The following is a 23,867-nucleotide window of genomic DNA, read 5'->3' on the forward strand; positions in this document are numbered from 1 at the left end:
GCGTTTCCTGCTGCACGATGCAGACACAACGTTTTTATTTATTTTATACTGACCAAAGGAAATTCAACGTTCGTTGAGCCTCCGCCACCTTTTGCATAACCTACAGCAACAACAACAACAACAAAAAAGAAGGCAAATCGGAACCGGCCCACTTTTCAGCGGGTTTACGCCGATCAAGCTGCGAGGACTCGTCAATAACGTTACAAGGAGCTAAACCACCACGCAGACACTAATTTAGCCTGTCGTTAGCAACCTGTTAGCATGTGGAGTATGTATTTGTGTATCCAGCTGTTACCATGACGTCCATATATATATATATATATATATATATATACCAAAGAGATATTTAATTCAAGCCTTTGATCGTACTTCATCATAGGGACTTTTCTTATAGCAAAGAGCTTCAGATTGAGTCGCACATCAGACAAGTTTTTATAAACATGTTTTTAATTTTCTGATCTTCATTTTAAAATGTAGATTATTGATTTTCAATGTACGCACCTTAATTGAACTTGAAAAAAAATCTGATACCTTCTTGATCAGTATTCCTCATTCTGAAAGAAATAATGAGCCCTGTGTTTCTCTCCCAGCATGCTTCATTAACTGCAGAATAGTGTGTGTGTGTGTGTGTGTGTGTGTGTGTGTGTGATGCTAATTAAGTCTAGCAGATCTCACAAGGAATTCTTTATTCCTGCGTGTGCAGAATGTGTGTGCGCGCTCATAGACAGGTTCCTGATTAACTGTCGGAGGATTCTGCAGCATGCTGCACAAACGAGGCTGCACCATGTTACATACAGTGAAGCTAAAAAATGGACCTACAGGTGTTGCAGCGATGGAAGCGGGCAGTGGAACTGCTTCAGATAGAAGTGATTGTACCCGAGCTAAAAAGCCTCTGCATGTTTCTAATAAGCTCCAGCAGCAGAAAGCTGCTCAAACTAGGATCAATGTTGGAGATGAAACATGGAGAGAGGTTAGAACGCAGAAAGCTTTACAGACCCATGCAGAGCTGGCTAAACACTGAAGCTACAGTGTCCACCACATGCAGAGCTGGCTAAACACTGAAGCTACAGTGTCCACCACATGCAGAGCTGGCTAAACACTGAAGCTACAGTGTCCACCACATGGAGAGCTGGCTAAACACTGAAGCTACAGTGTCCACCACATGCAGAGCTGGCTAAACACTGAAGCTACAGTGTCCACCACATGCATAGCTGGCTAAACACTGAAGCTACAGTGTCCACCACATGCTGACCTGTGTGAGAGGAGGGAGGGAGACAGCTCTCTGTGATGATTAGAATTTAGACTGCAGTACTCATTTTAAACACTAGGGGGCAAATTGCATATATATTTTTTTAAAGGTTTATTTTGCGTTTTTCAAGCCTTTATTGTAGAGGAGGACAGTGGGAAGGGTGGGAAATCAGGGAGAGAGAGTGGGGACAGACATGCGGGAAAGACGCCACGGGCCGGACACAAACCCGGGCCGCCCGCGCGAGGACTATAGCCTCAATACATGGGATCGCGCGCACTGCCATTGCGCCACTGGCGACCCCCAGATTGCATTTTGATGAAATGTTTTCATTCAATACACTTCTGATCGAATGGAGACCGTCGAGTGCATCATCTGTCGTCATGACGATGAAAGAACAGCTGCTTGTGAGGAGCGAGTATCTGACTGCAGCACGTCTGATTCTCCTTCAGCCTGGAAGGAGAGAAGATGAAAAGATAAAACTGTGAAGCGAAGTCAAATTATTCAAATGGTCCACGTGTCCTCGTCACGGCCTGATAAGTAGATTTGCTTCACTTGGGTACAGCTGCCGTCCGGAGCCTCACACACCTTCAAGTCAGCACATCTGTAATCCATTATTCACGGCGGAGTCTGTGTGGATCTCACATCGAGACATACGGAAGCTCCCAACGTGCAGCTTTTAGACTGGTGTTTCTGCACTCTTCTTCACTCTCTGTCTTTTCTCTTCAGTCCTTTTTGAAAGGTTTGGATCCATGTCACAATCACAGCCCGGTTTCAGGAGGAGGACAGAGACGGCCTTTAATCGCAGGCTCCGCTCGTTAAACGACGAGCAGCTTCTGAGCTTGTCTTCGCTGCAGGCCTCGCTCGTCTTTTAGATGTTTCTGGATCTGCTCGATACCTCGGCATGCGGTCTGTGGAGCCTTCAGGGGAGGAGGAGGGGGGCCTCGGATTACTCGGCCTGTCCGTCAGTGTCCGTGTGATTTTAAACACAGCCCTCAGTCTGAACACGTGTTCCTCCTGGGAGCCGCTGCAGGAGCATGTTTGTGTGTGTAGAGGTTCAGTAACATTTAGGTCATCAGGGAAACATGAATAAAACTCTAAAGTCTAATTTGCTGTGAATGAATTTTTGGACAAAACAACATTTGAACGAAAAGGAAACTCTGAGCTTTTCTGAATGTATTTACTGAGGGTCGAACTTCTTTTGGGGTTTTTTTTAGCTCATCGGTCCCACTTCATTTGAATGTTTGTCTTCTAGACGTGGAAGATCGTTTTATTCTTGGGTGGGACTCGATGGTAGATTGTGTTTCCTTGTCTTCCTTCCTGGTCAGTTCATCTGCAGCAGGCTCTTCAGTGAGTGGTCTGTATGTGGAGCGGCGTGTCGATGCGCCTCAGACGAACACGTGTGTGTGGAAAGTGTCCATACAGTAAATATGTCTCTGTTCCTGTCAGTGCTTTTTATTGATCACCTCCAGTCGAGGATGTGTCACATGATCAAGGCGGTCCAGGAGCCCATGTGAAGTGTTGTGGTCTCTGCACTTCCACAGTCCCCACAGTCCTGCCTCGGACACGAGGCTACACCTGAGTGTGTTAACTCCAGGCTCTCTGATTGGATTAGAGCTGCAGCTCGGCTCCTTCGATTAGATCTCAGCAGGGAGTCTTCACTCCTCCAGGAAGTTAAAAACCCTGAGTGAGCGAGAGAGCGACTCTGCAGGAAGCTGTTTGAGCTCCGAGCTGTCAGTGTGAGTTAGTGGTGTTTTTCTGTGTGTGTGTGTGTGTGTGTGTGTGTGTGTGTGTGTGTGTGTGATGAACACTTCAGCCCGTGTCCCCAGCAGAGGCTGCTGCGTTCGATTTGCAGTCATCAAGTTGACACACCTGGAGTTAATCACTGTGACCGAGAGAAAGACAAGACGTGGGTGTGTTTGACACCAGTTTCTCATGCTGGACGAGAGAGAGAGAGAGAGAGAGAGAGAGAGGGAGAGAGAGAGAGAGAGAGTTATGAGAGGGACAAACAGAGAGAGAGAGAGAGAGAGAGTTATGAGAGGGACAAACAGAGAGAGAGTTATGAGAGGGACAAACAGAGAGAGAGAGGGACAAACAAACAGAGAGAGAGAGAGAGAGTTATGAGAGGGACAAACAGAGAGAGAGAGAGAGAGAGACGGACAAAGAGAGAGAGAGAGAGTTATGAGAGGGACAAACAGAGAGAGAGAGAGAGAGAGAGAGAGGGACAAACAGAGAGAGAGAGAGAGAGAGGGACAAACAGAGAGAGAGAGAGAGAGGGACAAACAGAGAGAGAGAGAGAGAGAGAGAGAGAGGGACAAACAGAGAGAGAGAGAGAGTTATGAGAGGGACAAACAGAGAGAGACAGGACCGTGTTGTGCAGAACAAACATGGACAGGACGAAGCTTTAATGTGAGAGAGCGAGCGAGAGAGAGAGAGAGAGAGAGCGACTCTGCCTCCACATCATCTGCCGGCTTGTTTTGAATCATGCAGTGAGTCAGTCATGTGCAGCTGGCTGAGCGGAGAAACGCTCCGACAGCAAAGAGCTCAGCACTCGTTCACCGAGAGAAGGTAAAAGGAGTCAGCAGAGAGGCGAGCGACACCTGAGCAGCATTCATGCATCGCTGCAAAGGAAGGAACCAAGGGAGTGTCATTACAGTCTCACAGCTGGGCGTGTGACCCTGAGACACACACACACACACACACACACACACACACACACACACACACAGGCAGGGACAGCACAGTACGTTCACTAGCTCAGGTGTTTGTGAAAAGTGTCTGTATTTCTGACGCTCACGGTCCCCATGTGAGCCAAGTCTCACCTGATTGGTCGGCTGATCTGCTCTCTCATAATTGGTCAGTCGTTCGGCTTCTTTCTCAGAAATGTTCCGCCCCCTTTTTTTTACCACATTGGGAACGCTGCAGTCAGTCCGAGGGGAGCTTGTGCTCGCTACGACGAGCCAATGGGCTTGGATCAGTGACGTCATGGGTTTGTGATGTCACAAACACACTTTGAGGGACACGCCCCCTGCACACCAGATCAGGGTGTTTTTTTAAAGGTCTTGGTCTTGTGTCGGTCTCGGAGCGTTCGGTTCTCATGATTCTTTTCTCGTCTCATGATTGTTCCGATCGGCGTGGCGCTGTGCTGCTGATGACCTCACCTTGCGGCTTACGTTCAGCTGAGCGGGCGCCGTCTGTTTCCGCTCTCCTTGCAAACTTTTACATTTGCACACGGCTTCTGCACAGCGCTCGGGCGTGGAAACACCTGAGGGAGAGACGAGCATGTTAGCCTACATGAAAGAAACATGAGCAGAGTGGACGTGTCAGGCGTTCTGATTCTGCAGAGTCAAAGACCGGGTCCGGCGTCCTTTACAGAGAACGCTGCAGTCGCTGTGACAGACGGCGGGACTTGACGAAAGCGATAAAGGATTCTGGCGTGGCTGCCCTGACAGTTTATCTCTCCTGTAATGTATGCTAAAGCGTGCCGCCAGCGTGCATGCTGCTGATGAAGGCTGACGGTAACGAGGCGGAACAGGAGACGTGTTCGCTTCAGCTGTCCGAGGATGAGAGCGCCGCATGAATATTAAAGACGGGACCAAGACGCTCCTGAACCCGTGTAAGCCTCTTAACCAGATGCTGACTGCAGCTTAAGTGTACTTATGCTCTCTAACTGAAACACGGCGTTCTGCAGCGTTCGGTCACTGAAGGAGCTGCAACACAACCTCCCACTAAGACTTGAACCCTGTCGTACAAGTCTGCTGCATCGGCAACCATCCCCACGATCCAAATCCAGCCACAGATCCGCAGAGCGCCACCAACACGCCACCGACGTACTGCTGATCCCATGATGCTTCACTCTGTTTCAGCAGGAGAAACACATGAAGAAGAGCGTGCGTCCAAGTGCAGATAGATGTTTTCTGCCTGTTGTCCTGCAGACGGATAATTCATCTATGCAATACGGCGTGCAACTCTGAGCGACGACAGTGAGTGCTGTCAGGTGGCGCCCCCTCAGGGAGGTTTCCGACTGTCATTGCTAAAATTGCACATTTTAGGAAGCTGTTGTGGTTTGAAGTTTGTGAGCCCCCAAGACGAAATGTCTCTCGGTCTTGGTTTTGACTCTGTCTCGGTCTCGGTCTTGGTTTTGACTCTGTCTCGGTCTTGGTTTTGACTCTGTCTCGGTCTCGGTCTTGGTTTTGACTCTGTCTCGGTCTTGGTCTTGGTTTTGACTCTGTCTCGGTCTCGGTCTTGGTTTTGACTCTGTCTCGGTCTTGGTTTTGACTCGGTCTCGGTCTTGGTTTTGACTCTGTCTCGGTCTTGGTTTTGACTCGGTCTCGGTCTTGGTTTTGACTCTGTCTCAGTCATGGTCTTGGTTTTGACTCGGTCTCGGTCTTGGTTTTGACTCTGTCTCAGTCATGGTCTTGGTTTTGACTCTGTCTCGGTCTCTGTCTTGGTTTTGACTCTGTCTCGGTCTTGGTCTTGGTTTTGACTCTGTCTCGGTCTCTGTCTTGGTTTTGACTCTGTCTCAGTCATGGTCTTGGTTTTGACTCTGTCTCGGTCTCGGTCTTGGTTTTGACTCTGTCTCGGTCTTGGTTTTGACTCGGTCTCGGTCTTGGTTTTGACTCGGTCTCGGTCTTGGTTTTGACTCTGTCTCGGTCTCGGTTTTGACTCTGTCTCAGTCATGGTCTTGGTTTTGACTCTGTCTCGGTCTCTGTCTTGGTTTTGACTCTGTCTCGGTCTTGGTCTTGGTTTTGACTCGGTCTCGGTCTTGGTTTTGACTCTGTCTTGGTTTTGACTCTGTCTCGGTCTCGGTCTTGGTTTTAACTCTGTCTCGGTCTCGGTCTTGGTTTTGACTCTGTCTCGGTCTTGGTTTTGACTCTGTCTCGGTCTTGGTTTTGACTCTGTCTCAGTCATGGTCTTGGTTTTGACTCTGTCTCAGTCATGGTCTTGGTTTTGACTCTGTCTCGGTCATGGTCTTGGTTTTGACTCGGTCTTGGTTTTGTCTCGGTCTTGGTTTTGACTCTGTCTTGGTTTTGACTCTGTCTCGGTCTCGGTCTTGGTTTTGACTCTGTCTCGGTCTCGGTCTTGGTTTTAACTCTGTCTCGGTCTCGGTCTTGGTTTTGACTCTGTCTCGGTCTTGGTTTTGACTCTGTCTCGGTCTTGGTCTTGGTTTTGACTCTGTCTCGGTCTTGGTTTTGACTCGGTCTCAGTCTTGGTCTTGGAGGGGCGTGGCAGAGCCCTCAAGCCGTTACCCGTGTTGCCTGTTGACAAGCAGCACCTTTCTCTCCACCTCCTCCCTGACCTCCAAACATCCCTGAAAGAAAAGAAGATGGCGTCCTGTAAAACGATCCCGATATCTTCTGTCACGTCTTCAGACTGTGTCTGAGTCTTCGTCCAGCTCGCTGAGTGTGACTGAATCAGAGCGCGGCTGATCGCCTTCTCCCTCATTCACTTTCATGTTTCATGCGGACGGTTTGTGAGAAGCACATCTGAAGTTCCGTCTGACACGCAGCTTCACAGTCTCAGTTTCAGAGAGAGAAATGAGTTTAACAAACTTCTCTGTTTTTGGGCGCACACATGGAGGTCGACGCTCTCGTCCAGATGATGAGAGATGAAAAAGCTGCAGACTTCCACTTCTCTCCTCTCGGAGGAGCGTTCTCTTCTCCAGGTTGAGAGAGATGAAACGACCTTTTCCCCTCGGGTGGCGATGTCCTCTCGGTCACGGAGAACACTTCCTCTCGGAGTCTGCTGGCATGAACTGAGGAACAGATGAAGTGAGGATGTAAACACACATTGGCTCCATGTGCAGATTGCATCACAGGGGATAAATAAGAGATGATGGTCTGTCAGTTGGAAACATGCTGCTGCACCACAACAACGTGCAACACATGTGCAGTCTAATGTAACATTACGCAACATCGCCGCAACCACCCGTCACTCAGTCAGCCTCATGTCTGCTGTTCACTCGCACAGATTCACGTCTGCAGCGCCGAGGCTGCTGGACGCACGGCATCGATGACGATGATGTCATTCTTTACGAGGTCAAGGTCTAAGTGAGTGACACCGCACAGTAGACATGGTCTCAGTCTGGTCTTGGTGCTGTCTCGATCCATAAATGTCTTGGTCTTGTCTCAGTCTCACACAGCCTGGGTCTCGGTCTTGGTCTTGTCGTACTCTCGATCCCAAAATGTCTTTGTCCTTTCTCTGTCTTGCCCTGCCTGGGTCTTGGTCTTGTCTTTATCTGGAAGCATTCTGGTCTCTGTTAATCTGGTCTTGATCTTGGAGCCCTCTGGTCTCTGTTAGTCTTTTCTTGATCTGGGAGCACTCTGGTCTCTGTTAGTCTGGTCTTGTCTTGATCTGGGAGCACTCTGGTCTCTGTTAGTCTTGTCTTGATCTGGGAGCACTCTGGTCTCTGTTAGTCTGGTCTTGTCTTGATCTGGGAGCACTCTGCTCTCTGTTAGTCTGGTCTTGGTCTTGATCTGGGAGCCCTCTGCTCTCTGTTAGTCTGGTCTTGATCTGGGAGCCCTCTGCTCTCTCTTAGTCTGGTCTTGATCTGGGAGCCCTCTGCTCTCTGTTAGTCTGGTCTTGATGTGGGAGCCCTCTGCTCTCTGTTAGTCTGGTCTTGATCTGGGAGCCCTCTGCTCTCTGTTAGTCTGGTCTTGATCTGGGAGCACTCTGCTCTCTGTTAGTCTGGTCTTGATCTGGGAGCCCTCTGCTCTCTGTTAGTCTGGTCTTGATCTGGGAGCACTCTGCTCTCTGTTAGTCTGGTCTTGATCTGGGAGCACTCTGCTCTCTGTTAGTCTGGTCTTGATCTGGGTGCCCTCTGCTCTGTTACTCTGGTCTTGATCTGGGAGCCCTCTGCTCTCTGTTAGTCTGGTCTTGATCTGGGAGCCCTGTGCTCTCTGTTAGTCTGGTCTTGATCTGGGAGCCCTCTGCTCTCTGTTAGTCTGGTCTTGATCTGAGAGCCCTCTGCTCTCTGTTAGTCTGGTCTTGATCTGGGAGCCCTCTGCTCTCTGTTAGTCTGGTCTTGATCTGGGAGCCCTCTGCTCTCTGTTAGTCTGGTCTTGATCTGGGAGCCCTGTGCTCTCTGTTAGTCTGGTCTTGATCTGGGAGCCCTCTGCTCTCTGTTAGTCTGGTCTTGATCTGGGAGCCCTCTGCTCTCTGTTAGTCTGGTCTTGATCTGGGAGCCCTCTGGTCTTGATCTGGGAGCCCTCTGCTCTCTGTTAGTCTGGTCTTGGTCTTGATCTGGGAGCCCTCTGCTCTCTGTTAGTCTGGTCTTGATCTGGGAGCCCTCTGCTCTCTGTTAGTCTGGTCTTGATCTGGGAGCACTCTGCTCTCTGTTAGTCTGGTCTTGATCTGGGAGCCCTCTGCTCTCTGTTAGTCTGGTCTTGATCTGGGAGCCCTCTGCTCTCTGTTAGTCTGGTCCTGATCTGGGAGCACTCTGCTCTCTGTTAGTCTGGTCTTGATCTGGGAGCCCTCTGCTCTCTGTTAGTCTGGTCTTGATCTGGGAGCCCTCTGCTCTCTGTTAGTCTGGTCCTGATCTGGGAGCACTCTGCTCTCTGTTAGTCTGGTCTTGATCTGGGAGCCCTCTGCTCTCTGTTAGTCTGGTCTTGATCTGGGAGCCCTCTGCTCTCTGTTAGTCTGGTCTTGATCTGGGAGCCCTCTGCTCTCTGTTAGTCTGGTCTTGATCTGGGAGCCCTCTGCTCTCTGTTAGTCTGGTCTTGATCTGGGAGCCCTGTGCTCTCTGTTAGTCTGGTCTTGATCTGGGAGCCCTCTGCTCTCTGTTAGTCTGGTCTTGATCTGGGAGCCCTCTGCTCTCTGTTAGTCTGGTCTATAAAGTTGTTAACGGTGTTGTAAGTTGAGGCACGTTGCTCGGCGTGTCTTCAGTGTTACCCTGCGCAGACGCACACACCTCCACGTCTCACTTTCTTACAGGTTACATAACCCATCACTGTGATTGGCTGTCAGCCGGGTGTCATGCTGGATGTCTAATCAGAATGATGCGTGGTGCTTTATGCGTCTGTGTTCTCCTCCCCTCAGATATCTCAGCGCCGACACATGAAGGCTGCGTACCATTTCTCTCCCCAGACTAAAACTTGAGAAACTTGTGTGCGTGACACTTTGTGTAAGCGAGCGCGGCGCCGCCTCAGCGTGACAGAGACAGACGCCTGGTGACTATAGCTTCTTTTTTTACAACCTTTATGTTACCCGGGCCATGTTGATGGATTACACTCGCTTGTTTACCTCGACGCCCCCCCCCCCCCCCCCCCCCCCCCGTGCTTCCACTGTGACAGCTCCGGGGAGGAAGAAGGGAGCAGCAAAGTTTTGTTTCTCTGCTGCACCACATGACGTGTTGGTGTCTTTAAAGGTCGCTGACACTGAAGTGTCTGCTGCTCGTGCAGTGACGTCTGTGAGTCCAGCTCTTTATCCCGTCACGTCTCAGTCACTCTAAAAACCAAAGACGACTCTTTGCTGTTATATCAAAATCCACATCTTTTCACTTTTTCTCAAACCTTGTTTTAGATTCCATTTTATTGAACTTTGTACTTGTTGCACATTTAGATTTTATTAGTGTCAATATTGTTTATCTTTTTTTACCTCATTTTATTTCATATTTTAACCTTATTTTATCTACAGTGCACCGTGGGGGAGGAGGGGAAACGGAATTGACAACTTTTAATGTTTGTAAATCTGTTCTCTTATTTGAAAAGTGAAAACTAAAGATGACCTTGATGTGATGGAGAGGTCAGCTCAGACTGCAGGGTCGAAGGTTTGAGCTCCAGTAACGCTGCTCGTCCCTCCCTGCAGGGCGAACGCAACGAGACCGGGACGGACTCCGACTTGGAGACGCGGGCGTTGCAGAGGAACGGCTGGAAAAGGTTGCGTGAAAGTGTGAGCTGCTTCTCCCGCACTTTGAGGGTCAGACAAACCTACCCGACCTTCGTGCAGACAGACGGAGCTGTCCGTGGTGCTGAAGTTCAGGATTTCACCTCGTTGCTCTTTTTTCTTCACACTTTTGTTTTCTGCTAAAGTGGCGTTCACCTCCCGTGACGTGTAACTGTGGTTTATATGACTTCTGCTCTACAAGCTGACCTCCACTCCTTTACCTGAACCCTCAGACTGTGAGCTGCACACCTGGCAGCTCCTTGTTCACGTTCAGCTCCTCTCTCGTGTCACACTTGTGCGCTGCACTGTGCAGGCGAATCATCGTGTAGCTACAAACTTGTGAATGTGAGAGCGTGCAGAATGTGTGGACGGTTCAGATGTCTGAGTCCGTGCCGCCTGTTCCTCAATGTATGCTCCGCTCCCATCCCGATTCAGAGCGAGTGTGAAGAGGAAGACTTGGGATGAATGTGTGCACGAGAGAGAGAGAGAGTGTTTCATGTCACTTCAAGCGACACCGGTCACCTTCTGATCACAAACCGACGGGGGAGCCGAGGAATAAGTCACGATGTGGTGGGCTTCAGAGCTGCAGGCTTTCATCTTTTGGCTACACTTGGCCTTCGCACATTACACACACACACACACACACTCAAACACTCACACACACACACACACACACACACACATGCACACACAGGTTTCACACATATACAAGCCCACAAGATACAGACTGTGAAGAGAAAAAGAACTAGGGCATCAAAAGTCCCGAAGGCTTTGAGCTACAGTTTTTTTGCATAATCAGAAAAGGAGATGTGAGGGGAGGGAGGGGGGGGGGTGAGAGAGAGGGAGAGAGAGAGGGAGAGAGAGAGAGAGGAGGATGCTGTAATTAAATTAGTGCATCAAGAAAAGGAGGAGGAGAACATGCGAGCTGTGTCAGAGCAGAAGCAGACTGAGAAGAGACCTGATTAAAGTCGATTATAGAGACGAGTTCTTATTCCTGTTTTCTTCTGAGACTCTCTCACACACACACACACACACACACACACACACACACACACACACACACACACACACACACACACACACACACACACACACACACACAACACAAACACAAACACACAGGCAGCCTACAGTTCAGCTGGTGTCAACAGGGAGGGAGTTCCTCAGAGAGAGAGACAGAGAGAGAGAGAGAGAGAGAGAGAGAGAGAGAGAGAGAGAGAGAGAGAGAAAGAGAGAGAGAGAGAGAGGGGAGGCAGAGAGAGAGAGAGAGGGAGAGGTGCAGACAGACTGAAGTTCTTCCTCCTCCGCTCTTCATGAGGAGACTCTCATCCGTCCAGTCTGGAGCCGCTTTGGGGGAAAATGCTTTTTCTTCAGACTATATTGAAGAGAAGGCTGCTGCTGAAAGGTAAAAAGAGAGAGAGAGGATGAATTCATCTCTCACCGCGTCTCTTCTCATTTTACTGAAATTAGCGCAACTTGAAGCTCTTTAAAAAAAACCTCTCGCGCTCTTCTCCTGCTCGCGCGCTGACATCGATCACCGTCTGATTGATTGATGAGTGTTTGTTTGTCATCGGGCTGAAGCTTGATCCGGATTCAGAGCTGCATGTTCTGTCAGTCATGTCAGACAGGAGGCATAACGGGATGAAGCTGCGCGATCACAGGTTATTTCTCCACCTGTTCATCACATCCACAGAACTCACCTGAGCGCTCGTGAGTTTGCTGTGCACGCGCTGGAGATGATTTTTAACGGGTTTTATTGGCTGATTTGTTGGAACGTTTTTCACAGTTTTCTGACTTGATGTGTTCCGGTGATTCATTTTATTCTGCAGGAGAATCAATATTAGAAGTGTCATGAAGTGTCCGCGTGCACTTGGCTAACATATGCATGCATTCACTTCCTGTATATGAGGAAATGTTGTGCATGACTTTAACTGAACCACACTTGACAAGTTTTGTTTTTCTTTGGTCAATTGGATTAATGATGATGATGATGATGATGATGATGATGATGATGATGGTCTTGTTTATAATGTTGTGATTTCTGCAGCTCATGTGGAGTGTCTCTGCACCTGATATTTTTGAAGAAAGAGAAATCTGAAGATTAGAGATGACCTAAAAACAAAACTTTTAATTTTAATAAAACCATTTAATTTTCATGTAAATGTTTTAATTGAAGGATTTAATGAAGGATTCCTGCCGGGTCTTCATCCTGCTGTTTCTCCTGCTCAGCTAAGATCTTCTGTTGGAAGTGTGGTTGTGTCTTTATGTGTAATCTTTGTGAACACTTTGCAGCCTCTATCCCCGGTGTGTGTGTGTGTGTGTGCGTGCGTGTGTGTGTGTTATCTTGTGCAGCTGATCTTTGAGTCTGGATGTGGAGCTCCTTCAGTCTGTGTTTGAATCAGAGACATGTGCACTGAGTGTTCAGTGAGGCGCTGACACCATCAGATCCATTTCAATAATTCAATGTTGTACGATTGTGTCTTAAGTCGGCCTAAAAGAAGCTGATCGATCGTGTTTTCGGGGGTGAATCATGTTCTAATGTGGACTTCCTGTTCCATCACTTTGATGGTGTCATGCTGTCGACGCTGTGATGTCACAGTGAGGGTTAAAGTCTTCAGTCACTCATGGTTTTCTTCCTTCCTGTGTGTTTAATGATCTTGTCGTTTCTACATGCTGATGTTTGCAGTCTGAGCGCGGCGCTCCCCCGCCCGTGTTTGTCGGAGAGAAATGTGCAGTTTTCCCTTTTCCTCCTCCTGCTCATTTATTTATGAAGTTGGGGATCTATTGCTTTGAAGTGCAGCCTGGAGACGCAGTGGAAAGGGGAGGCAAACGGGGACAACACGCCGCCTGTCGGCCCGTCAGGATCTGGCGCCGCAGCCGCCCTGAGACTCCTCTCACAACGACGACAATGTGAACTCACAGAGGAAGGGCCTCTTTAAGTTCCTGATTTTAGCACGCAGGGAAAGAGATGAATCACCGCCGTGTTCCTCGCGTCCACCACGTGGCATTAGGAGATGACAGTGTCCCACTTCTAACAGATCCGCATATTTCACAAAGCTCGCAGAGCCTCCACAAGACGGCACGAAAAAAGAGACTTTAACCATAAACTGTGAACTGTCCCTGCAGGGGGCGCTGGAGTCCCCCGTGTGTCCCTGCAGGGGGCGCTGGAGTCCCCCGTGTGTCCCTGCAGGGGGCGCTGGAGTCCCCCGTGTGTTCCTGCAGGGGGCGCTGGAGTCCCCCGTGTGTTCCTACAGGGGGCGCTGGAGTCCCCTGTGTGTTCCTACAGGGGGCGCTGGAGTCCCCCGTGTGTTCCTACAGGGGGCGCTGGAGTCCCCTGTGTGTCCCTGCAGGGGGCGCTGGAGTCCCCCGTGTGTTCCTGCAGGGGGCGCTGGAGTCCCCTGTGTGTCCCTGCAGGGGGCGCTGGAGTCCCCTGTGTGTCCCTGCAGGGGGCGCTGGAGTCCCCTGTGTGTTCCTACAGGGGGCGCTGGAGTCCCCTGTGTGTCCCTGCAGGGGGCGCTGGAGTCCCCCGTGTGTTCCTGCAGGGGGCGCTGGAGTCCCCCGTGTGTCCCTGCAGGGGGCGCTGGAGTCCCCCGTGTGTCCCTGCAGGGGGCGCTGGAGTCCCCCGTGTGTTCCTACAGGGGGCGCTGGAGTCCCCCGTGTGTTCCTGCAGGGGGCGCTGGAGTCCCCCGTGTGTCCCTGCAGGGGGCGCTGGAGTCCCCCGTGTGTCCCTGCAGGGGGCGCTGGAGTCCCCCGTGTGTCCCTGCAGGGGGCGCTGGAGTCCCCCGTGTGTCCCTGCAGGGGGCGCTGGGGAAAGAAGGCTGCTCTGGAACGCCATATACCCCTGAAAGAATCTTCAGTTTAGCAGCAAAGGAAACAAAGGTTCAAACGAGGTTCAAACGTGGACATGGGAGGGTGGACAGGAAATAAAGTAGGGACAACAAAGGGACACGTTGTGGAGTCCAGCTGGAAGAGATTCAGATTTGATAAATTGAATGAAGAAGCTTCAGAGGTTGAAGCACTCGTACAATCAGTGAGGACGAGGACTCACTTCAGAGCAGCACTGTGCACGCTGACGGAGACGCTTCAGTGAAGTTCAGTGACATTAAAGTGAAAAGGTTAGCGACACGTCAGCGTTCAGCAGCGTGAGTGTGAAATCACACACACACTCGAACATCCATCACAAATCAGCTGTTTGGTTTCCTCCCCGAGGAGGGAGCCTCGTCTGTGACGACATCCACAAACATCAGCTGCTTACGAAACACGTCTTTCGCGCCCTGTGCTGATCGGGAGCTTGACTAATATGTTGGCGTGCTGTGAATTCATAGTTACTTTTTTTTATCCAAAAGCAAACATACGTGAGGGGGCATAATAGCGCCCCCTAGCCCCGGTGTAGCACCGTGCTCGCCATGCACAGATCAAAATGCAATGCTGATGCATTTCTGCAGAAGTTTCTGCACTTTGTCATAATTGAAACCAGACATAATCCAGGACTTCTGGATTTGTTGTCGGGGTTTAATTTAAAAGAAGAATCAAAGTTCTTGTAAGGTGCCATCGTTCCTCGAGTTAGCTGTTCCCCTGCCAACACAACAGTCGTGACGCCCGTGTCACCTGGTGTCACCTGGTGTCACCTGGTGTCAGCGGGCTGCTCTGAGTCCACGCTGCAGGGCTACACTCTCGCTCTGATTCCTCTCCTAGTCTCTCTGGACTTTAACAAACCCAGAGCCGGCAGGTTGGCCTGTGAAGTGACATCAAACATCACAGGACGAGCAAATGGAGCTGTCTCTTCTCTCCAGGCAGCCGATTGGTTGTTCTGCAGATTAGCTGCCTGTCCAGTGGGAGCATCAGCTCGCCACAGAGCCGCCAGCTCGGAGTTTAATTTGACAGCAGGTACCGGAGGGACGAAACTGTCAGACACTCACTCGACGACATTTAATAAAAACCCTGAAAAACAGAGTTTAAACTACAACTGAAGGAATGAAGCGTTTAAAGGAGGTACATCACAGAGAGCTGGCTCCGCCCCCTCCTCTCACACAGCTCTGCATGTGGTGGACACTGTAGCTTCAGTGTTTAGCCAGCTCTGCATGTGGTGGACACTGTAGCTTCAGTGTTTAGCCAGCTCTGCATGTGGTGGACACTGTAGCTTCAGTGTTTAGCCAGCTCTGCATGTGGTGGACACTGTAGCTTCAGTGTTTAGCCAGCTCTGCATGTGGTGGACACTGTAGCTTCAGTGTTTAGCCAGCTCTGCATGTGGTGGACACTGTAGCTTCAGTGTTTAGCCAGCTCTGCATGTGGTGGACACTGTAGCTTCAGTGTTTAGCCAGCTCTGCATGGGTCTGTGAAGCTTTCTGCGTTCTAACCTCTCTCCATGTTTCATCTCCAACATTGATCCTAGTTTGAGCAGCTTTCTGCTGCTGGAGCTTATTAGAAACATGCAGAGGCTTTTTAGCTCGGGTACAATCACTTCTATCTGAAGCAGTTCCACTGCCCGCTTCCATCGCTGCAACACCTGTTCACCTGATAACTGCTCTCATATCTGGCAAACCCAGGGGCGTCCAAAACGGCCTTCAAAGCCCCGCCTACCTTCTCTGGTCCAATCAGATCCAGAGCATTCAGGAGCAGAATCTAAAGTTAGAAGGAGGACATACTGGCTGCTGCGGGTTTCATGTCTGATCACAGAGGAAACAGCCAGCGTTCATCAGCAGCATCTGAAACGTTGTGCTTCACTCTTCAGATGAGCTTTAAGTGCGTCTCGCAGAGGGATCAGTACAAACACTGACAGCAGAATGACAGCGGTGTCTCTGCTGGTGGAGCTGTGGATCTGAAGCGGGCAGTTTAAATAATTCAGCAGCAGAAAGAGAGAGTGTCCAAGTGGAAGCTGAGCTGACTAATGTGCCTTAACAATTACGCTCCAGCATGCAGACCGGACGAGTCTGAAGCGTCTCGTTGTCATCGACAGTGAGAACCGTTACAGTCTCCTTGTTTTAAAGTGACGGCTGTTCTGTCCGTCACTCTCCTCCTCATCCTGCAGACTCTCAGACATTCTTACACACATTATCCCGCCTTGCATGGGGCTCATGATGCTATCTATTCTAATACCTACCTACCTTCATCCTCATTATTTCTTCTTCTACCTCTCTCTCCTCATGTCGACCCCTCTCCTTCTCCACCCTCGATCTCCCTCTGTTGCTCCTCTTAGCTATGCAGATGTGCTTTCTTTGATTTTGTCACCAGAGATTAATTAGTGCTTTATTAGTAGTCCTATTTATACCTCCAGCTGAGAGAGAGAGAGAGAGAGAGAGGGGAGGCAAGGGTGTGTGGGAGTGAGAGACTGATAGACTGAGGCAGAAATGGAGGCATAACGTGGTGAAAGATGGAGAGAGAGAGAGAGAGAGAGAGGGGGAAAGATGAGACAGCTGCAGAGCAGAGAGAGTCAGACACAGAGAGAGAGAGAGAGAGAGAGAGAGAGGAACAGAAATGAGAAGAGTCAACAGGGACCGAGGGGGGAAATGGAAAGAGACGGGAAACAATGGGGTGAAAAATGACAAAGAGAACACAGAACAGAAAGATCCGGAAACACGGCGAGAACAACAAGTTCTCCAAAACGAGGCAACGAAACAGGTTATTAGTCGCACAGAGAAACAGGAAGTGAGGCTCAGGTGTCCCAGCAGCAGAGTGAAGGATCCATCATCCAGGCCGACGTGTGTTTAAGGAGAAGCTGCTCGGTCTGCAGGAAGAGGTTTATGATCGATGTAAAGGTGTGTGAGCTCCCAACGAACAAACACTGCCGCCATGTTTCCGCTGAGTGGGCCAGTCGGAGGGTGGGGATGTGAGGAGGGTTTTAAAGAGAGAGATAGCAATGGAGGGAAGACAAGGTGAGAAAGGTGAGAGTTTGAAACGGAGAGAGAGAGAGAGGAAGCGGTGACGGACGAGAAAACGTCCAACAAGTCAGAGTGAAACAAGAAGAAACGAGAGAGAAAAAGAGGAGAGGATAAAACTGCTGGACGGGCAGGAAGTGTCCGGGTGTGTTCACTCCCCCCCCCCCCCGCTGCCAAAAAGCAGAACGAAAAGAAGTGACTGATTTCAGACCTGCCAACAAGGAGCCAGCTCAGAGGAGCAAACGGCCCGAGCGGCGTGGATACACACCAGTCCGTCCTGAGACCACGTCTTCAAGTGGACGCGGGCACAGAAGCAGCCGAGAAGAGGAAGTGAACGTATCTGAAACAACTTTCCAAGAATTCCACTTTTTTCTTTTGTAGAAAAACAAAATAGATTATTAATCTGAAAGTGAACGACTTGAGTCACTCTCGCTCTGATCCCCGCGGAGCTTCAGGCGCCGAGACAAAACTGGCAAACATGAAGAGGAGAAGAAGAAGAAGCAGCAGCTCGTGTTAATGATTTGTGTCTGAATAAAATATAAGAGAAGCGGCACAAACGTTGCCATGCAGGCGGGAGAAAAGGCTGCACTTCTACTTCATTTTAAAGATCTGCTGAAAGTCCGAAACTCACCGTTTGCTCTGCAGAGAGCTCAACTCCATGTTAAAGTATAGATATACGATGCCAACAGCCGGTCCTTACAGGATGCACGTCAGCTTGATTCTGTGCTTTCTTTTTGGAGGGTCCCAACTACCAACGAGCCCGTTAGCTTGCTGTTCAAAGTGGAGCTAACGTAGCATTATTAACGTCATGTTGACCTGTGACTTCTCTCAATACAGGAGAAAAAAATGTGTCCGGCTCAACGTGAGCCGTTTTATTTTTTGAGCTTCTGAGTGTCAGGATTTGAGTCAGTTCGTCAACACAAAGCACCACACACTTCAGTTGGTCCACCTTCAAAATAAAAGCATCACATGTTGTACTGTTAGCGAGGGGAAATTGAACTTCCCAGAGCGAAGACGTAAATATTTAACAGACGCAGCATCAACAATGCAACTAGATATCCAACGCTCGAGTACTTTTCAGGGCACGGTCTCATGAAGTTTATTTTTCTAGTTTCATCTTGTCTGACATTTAAAGGTCACATGACCTCCTCCTCCTCTTCAGGTGAAATCAGTGTCCTCGCTCCTCTTCATCATGTGTGTGAAGTGTGTTGTTGTAAATCCACTCTGATCCTGTATTTGATCATGTCTATAAACGCCTCTATTTCAGCCCTGCTCAGAACAGGCTGTTTCTGTGTCTGTAGCTTTAAATATGTAAATGAGCTGTGTCTGACCACGCCCCCTCTCTGGAAGGGCTCGGGTGTACTCGCTGCTTTCTGGCTCCATGTCCTATTGTTTACGGTGAGAAGGCAGACTCAGAGGGCAGAACAAACACCTAGCTGTGGGAGTGTCACCCACCTGGGGGAGGGGCTACTGCCCTTTGTGATGTCATGAAGGGGAGGGGCTACTGCCCTTTGTGATGTCATGAAGGGAACATCTCCAAACGGCCTGTTTGAGCAGGCAGAAGACGGAGAGGATGGACTTTTCTCATCATTGGAGGGTTTGGAGACAGATAGAGACACATGTTAGAGGAAGATGGAGGATTTATCAGAATCTTCGACCTTTAAGATGAGCGTTGCCTCTGATCACACTTGTTTATAACTCCGTTTTATGATTGATGATAAACAAACTAGTTTCATTTATTCCTTCACGTCCAACAGCTGTTCTGTCCTTCATCAATGACAATCGCTGTGAAATAAAACGTGCCGTTAACGGCCAACAGTCACCAGGCTCTCTGCGTCAACAATCGCACATTTGGTCGTAGCTATCGAGCGTATCATCCAATCAAACGGCTCTCTGATGGCTTTTTATTTTTTGGCTTGAATCTCACCTCTGTGCCGTCGTCATATTGATGTATGACTTTTGATAGAGGAAGATGACTGCGGGCTATCGAGGCGCGCCAACATCAAAATTTAAGCCATCTGTCAGGAACAAGCGGCAGCAGGACGTTCGGTTTTTATAACTGAGCTGATGAGCTGCTGGCTGCAGGTCACACTCTGGGAACAAACAACAGTTATTTATTTTTAATGCATGAACGCAGCGCTCTCTGTTTTCATTGGCGGCGTGTGTGTGTGTGTGTGTGTGTGTGTGTGTGCTAAATGACGCCCGGCTGGGTGAGCCAAAGAGTGGGAGTTTAAATCAAGTGCACACATGGAAAGAAGAAAGAGAGACACGCTTTCCGTCCGTTTTCACATCATGTTGATGAAGTGATCAGGAAGTCGGCATGTTGTGTTTTATTTTGAAAATGACCGGACGCTCCGTGCACCTCCTGATCTGACTTCCTGTCCAGCCTGATACACACTGATTTGGAAACAGGATCGTTGACGGGAGTGCGTTGAACAGTGGAGTAGTGCGCAAAACAGATTTCAGAATAAGAGAAGAGCAAGTAATAAAAAAAAAAGACTTGAATGAAAGAGAGGAAAACGGAGAGAGAGGCGTGATATGGAGGTAGTGATGGCGGGCCATGTTGTTGCATGTTTGCGTAAAGAAGGGAAGATTCAAAGTGCAGGTATTGTTCGGCGGTTCGAGGCAGACAAAGGCCGGGCTGACACTTTGAAGAAGCCCTTTCAGGAACCTTTTCAAAAACACGCTTGTTTGGCCTTTCTCAGCTCCCTTAGCTCGCTGTCAGTGACAACAATGAGTCCACGGGGAGAGAAACAAAATATAAAGCCAACAAACAAAGAATGGAAGAGAGCGGGACGATAAGAAAGACAGACACAGGGCTTCACACTTTGGGAACGCTGGCCTCATTATGTCAAGGCCGGGTTGAGGCAGCAGAGGGAGGGAGGCGAGATCTGAACGGGACGGTAGATGTCGGCGTTTCAGAAGCCACATGCTGCTCAGAGAGCGACTCACTCAATGCACCGAGGTCGGTCAGCATCTACGACACCGCGGCGAACACGAGCAAACAGCGTGGGGATCGAGACAGGAAGTGCTCCGTCTGGGTATTGATCCGTGGTTGCTCAGAGGGAGTGGCGAGGACGAAACACAGCGAGACTGCAGCATCATCAGAATGACACGAAGAGCTGCCGATCGATCTCTTACTGAACCGGTGAACGACAGCGATTAGTTTGCAGCACGTGATGCGTTCAGGGGCAGGCAACATTGTGGTTACTTGTGATTGTCAGTATACATAACAAGACGGCGCCTTGAGTGTTTAGAAGACGAGAAAAGAACAACACAAGCTCAAGTCCATTTAACCGTCTAAACGCTCTTTCACGGAGCGTTGAACCCAAAGTGTCCATCTTTAACGTGCGGTCGTCATTCCTCCAGCGTGTCAGGGTGACCGCCATGGCCGCAGGTATTTGTTTCCATCTGCTCTACTCAAACTCCTGCAGAGACCACCGTCACGTTTAGTGACATCATACATGTGCTGCTGCTCCAGCTGCATTTTACTGTTCTGATTTGTCCTGGTTGACTCGGGACGTTTGTGGGCGGAGCCGGGGGGTTCGAACCCGAGCTCCTGCAGTGTTACCCGCTTGGCGGCGTGCATCTCTTTGGCTCGCTCTCCCTCGTGGGGGGCGGCCTGGTCCAGGTTCAGGTCTACGGGTGGGAAAGAGCGGGCATGTTTTAGCGAAAGGAATCAGCTGTCACTTCATCTTTAATCACCGTCATTGTCAGAAAAACAAGCGGGCGGCTCCCGGCTCTGTTTGTTGAGTCGAGTTTTAAATGATGCTTTTTGATCATCGCTTTGAAGATCCAGATCAGCTCTGGTGAGAAACATTTTTCCTTTAATTCTTTTCCCGTCTTTGATTCATTAAATCTGCCCGGGTAGAGAAAATGCTCCCGAACAAGAAGAACTTAAAAAAAACAAAAAAAAACTGCCTTGTGTGTAATTTCAATTCAGTAACCTGAATCCATCCAGAGAGCGAGCGAGAGAGAGAGAGAGAGGAGATATGAGAGAGTGAATGATGAGCCGACTGACAGCTCGGGTAGCTGCCGCGGCACAGAATCCACAGAAGAAGAGCAGAACTCAGACTTTTTTTTTGGGGGGGGGGGTTCATTTGCATTTCAAACTCAGCGACATGCAGCGAGGCAGCGACGCCACAAACAGCTGATCTGCCTCCTCTCCTCGCTGAGGGCACAATCTTTGCATTGTGTCTCACTGTCATGTGTCTTATATTTAGACGTATATTGAATCCCTTGTGACGGCTGACTCCTCAAATCAAATCCTCCGATGATTGCTGCACGCTAACGTTTACGTTCCTCGATGAGACTTTGTTTCATTTGATCTGATCAGTCGTGGAAGTCTTTGTAGTCGGGTTCCTGCATGGATCTCTTGTTGTTCTGCTGCTGCATGTGTGAAGCTCCCTGACTTGTCTTCTTGCAGAAATGTGTTATATAAAAGTCTCGCCTAAAATAAAATACAAACCACGCCTGTGTCTCCCTCTGTGCTGTTTCTCATTTCCTCCAATCATCACCTTCTTCTCCTGGATCTAACGTCTGCCAAGCTCTCTTTTCCTGCATGCAGCTCTTTAATAACATCCTTCCTCCTGTCCTCTCTGTTTTACTCCTGTCGTCAGACTCTTCTTTAGTCTCCATCTGTCCTCATTTGTGTCCTGCAGTGCAGAGAGCTATTAGAGTGATGGAATGGAGACGCACAGCGGGGGGAGATATAGACTCATACAGAGGGAGTGGAATTAAGGAACTAGAGGGAGTGAAAGTAAGAAGTGTGGGGAAGAGACAGAGACGAGACGCAAGGGCAACTCAGAGTCACTATCGTTAAAGGACCAATCAGAGAGCTGCTCTCTTCCTCTGTGATCAATCAGCCAATCAGAGAGCTGCTCTCTTCCTGTGTGATCATGAAGGAAACCTGCTGTGTTGAAGCTTCTCTGACAACAATGCAGCAGCCAGTATGTCCTCCTTCTAACTTTAGATTCTGCTCCTGAATGCTCTGGATCTGATTGGACCAGAGAAGGTAGGCGGGGCTTTGAAGGCCGTTTTGGACGCCCCTGGGTTTGCCAGATATGAGAGCAGTTATCAGGTGAACAGGTGTTGCAGCGATGGAAGCGGGCAGTGGAACTGCTTCAGATAGAAGTGATTGTACCCGAGCTAAAAAGCCTCTGCATGTTTCTAATAAGCTCCAGCAGCAGAAAGCTGCTCAAACTAGGATCAATGTTGGAGATGAAACATGGAGAGAGGTTAGAACGCAGAAAGCTTTACAGACCCATGCAGAGCTGGCTAAACACTGAAGCTACAGTGTCCACCACATGTAGAGCTGGCTAAACACTGAAGCTACAGTGTCCACCACATGCAGAGCTGGCTAAACACTGAAGCTACAGTGTCCACCACATGCAGAGCTGGCTAAACACTGAAGCTACAGTGTCTCTACATGCAGAGCTGGCTAAACACTGAAGCTACAGTGTCCACCACATGCAGAGCTGGCTAAACACTGAAGCTACAGTGTCCTCCACATGCAGAGCTGTGTGAGAGGAGGGGGGGAGACAGCTCTCTGTGATGAGTAGAGTTTAGGCTGCAGTCGTTGCCCTGCTGAACGCCGTTTGGTCGTCGCTGCTAATTCTGTGCACAGTTTTCGAAGTGTGTGAAGATGAATTTCTGCATCATCTGCATATAACGTTGGACTTCACCCGTCGATAGTTATTGAATGTGATGACACTTTTTTGTTGACGTTTTAAACTTGTGTTCATGTTTGCTGTGAAGTGTGTTTGCATGGTTTACTTTTTTCTACACTAACGGACATGTGTGCAAATCTTCTCTTTACCAGCTGCCTATTGTGTGTGTGCGTGCGTGTGTGTACGTGCTCTGTACAAAAGTACACGTCATGCACATTCCTGAACCCATGTGTGTTTTCTGCTCTGAGCCACAGGAGGCCATCGTTTGCCACTTCAAAGTACTTACCCATAATCCTCGGAGTGTGGATACATTTGCACTTGAAACCCACAGAATGAGCCAGAGAGAGAGAGAGACGAAAAAGAGAGCATACAGACAGAGATGAGATGAGAAACACTCTGACCGTGTGCAACATTAAATGTGATCTCAAGTGTCTCCAGAGTGTGTGTGTGTGTCTGTGTGTGTGTGTGTGTGTGTGTGTGTGTGTGTGTCTGCAGGAGAAAGCTGACATGAGTCATTATCCTGACCGCTTATTTTGCCTCCTTCCACCTCTGCTCTCTTTTCCTCTCTCTCCGTCTTTCTTCCTTTCCGAGCCTTGAGGATAGTTCGTGCAGGGATGCCCAAATACACACTCACTAATGCGGTACACACACACACACACACACTTTAGACTGTGTGTGTGTGTGTGTGTGTGTGTGTGTGTGTGTGTGTGTGCAGCTTGCTCAGAGGGTTCGATCCCTGTGTGAAAACAAACGTAAATGTAGTCTTCTTTATGAGTTTGAAACAAAAGTAAGGGATGGTTCTGGAAGTAAAAATACCATTAATTTCTCCCATAGCGGTTTTGATTGTTCGCCATGATGTCATAACCACCACCACAGGCGGACTGACCACGAGCGCCTGAGTGTGAGATGATGGTTAATGCTCCTGTGGGAGACATGAGGTCGCACGATGTCACCTTGTTTTCAGAGAAACGATATCGAGGCAACATCTCACACTGACCCCTAGTGTTTGAAATGAGTACTGCAGTCTCAATTCTAAACATTTATTTATTTCACCTCCACATGGATCCGAAGGTGCCTCTAAACGTCCCCTTCCTGCGGTGAGATGAGGTGGAACAGGTTCACGTGAGATGTCAAGTCTCCGTGGATGGAGTCGGACTCTGCAGGTATTTTTAGCCGTCAGCTCGGGAACTCGTC

The 23,867-nt window shown here is 49.4% G+C and overlaps 1 protein-coding gene and 1 long non-coding RNA gene across 7 annotated transcripts in view; one reads left to right on the plus strand and one right to left on the minus strand.

Moving 5' to 3' along the window:
• Positions 1-23,867, plus strand: part of grip2b (glutamate receptor interacting protein 2b) — a 149,689-nt gene that overhangs the window by 97,910 nt on the left and 27,912 nt on the right. The window contains exon 1 of one of the 6 annotated variants that reach the window (XM_079341617.1): positions 11,238-11,534. The exons of the other annotated variants lie outside the window; for them this stretch is intronic. Coding sequence (XP_079197743.1) covers positions 11,489-11,534 — 46 coding nt within the window. The 5' untranslated portion in view covers positions 11,238-11,488. Of the gene's footprint in view, positions 1-11,237; positions 11,535-23,867 lie in introns of those variants that run through there. 6 annotated transcript variants of the gene reach the window in all.
• LOC306822609 overlaps positions 1-23,867 on the minus strand; it is a 138,074-nt gene that overhangs the window by 39,659 nt on the left and 74,548 nt on the right. The gene's annotated exons all lie outside the window — the stretch shown is intronic.

Source organism: Symphodus melops (assembly GCF_947650265.1).
Source record: "Symphodus melops genome assembly, chromosome: 4".
Classification (NCBI taxonomy): Eukaryota; Metazoa; Chordata; class Actinopteri; order Labriformes; family Labridae; genus Symphodus; species Symphodus melops.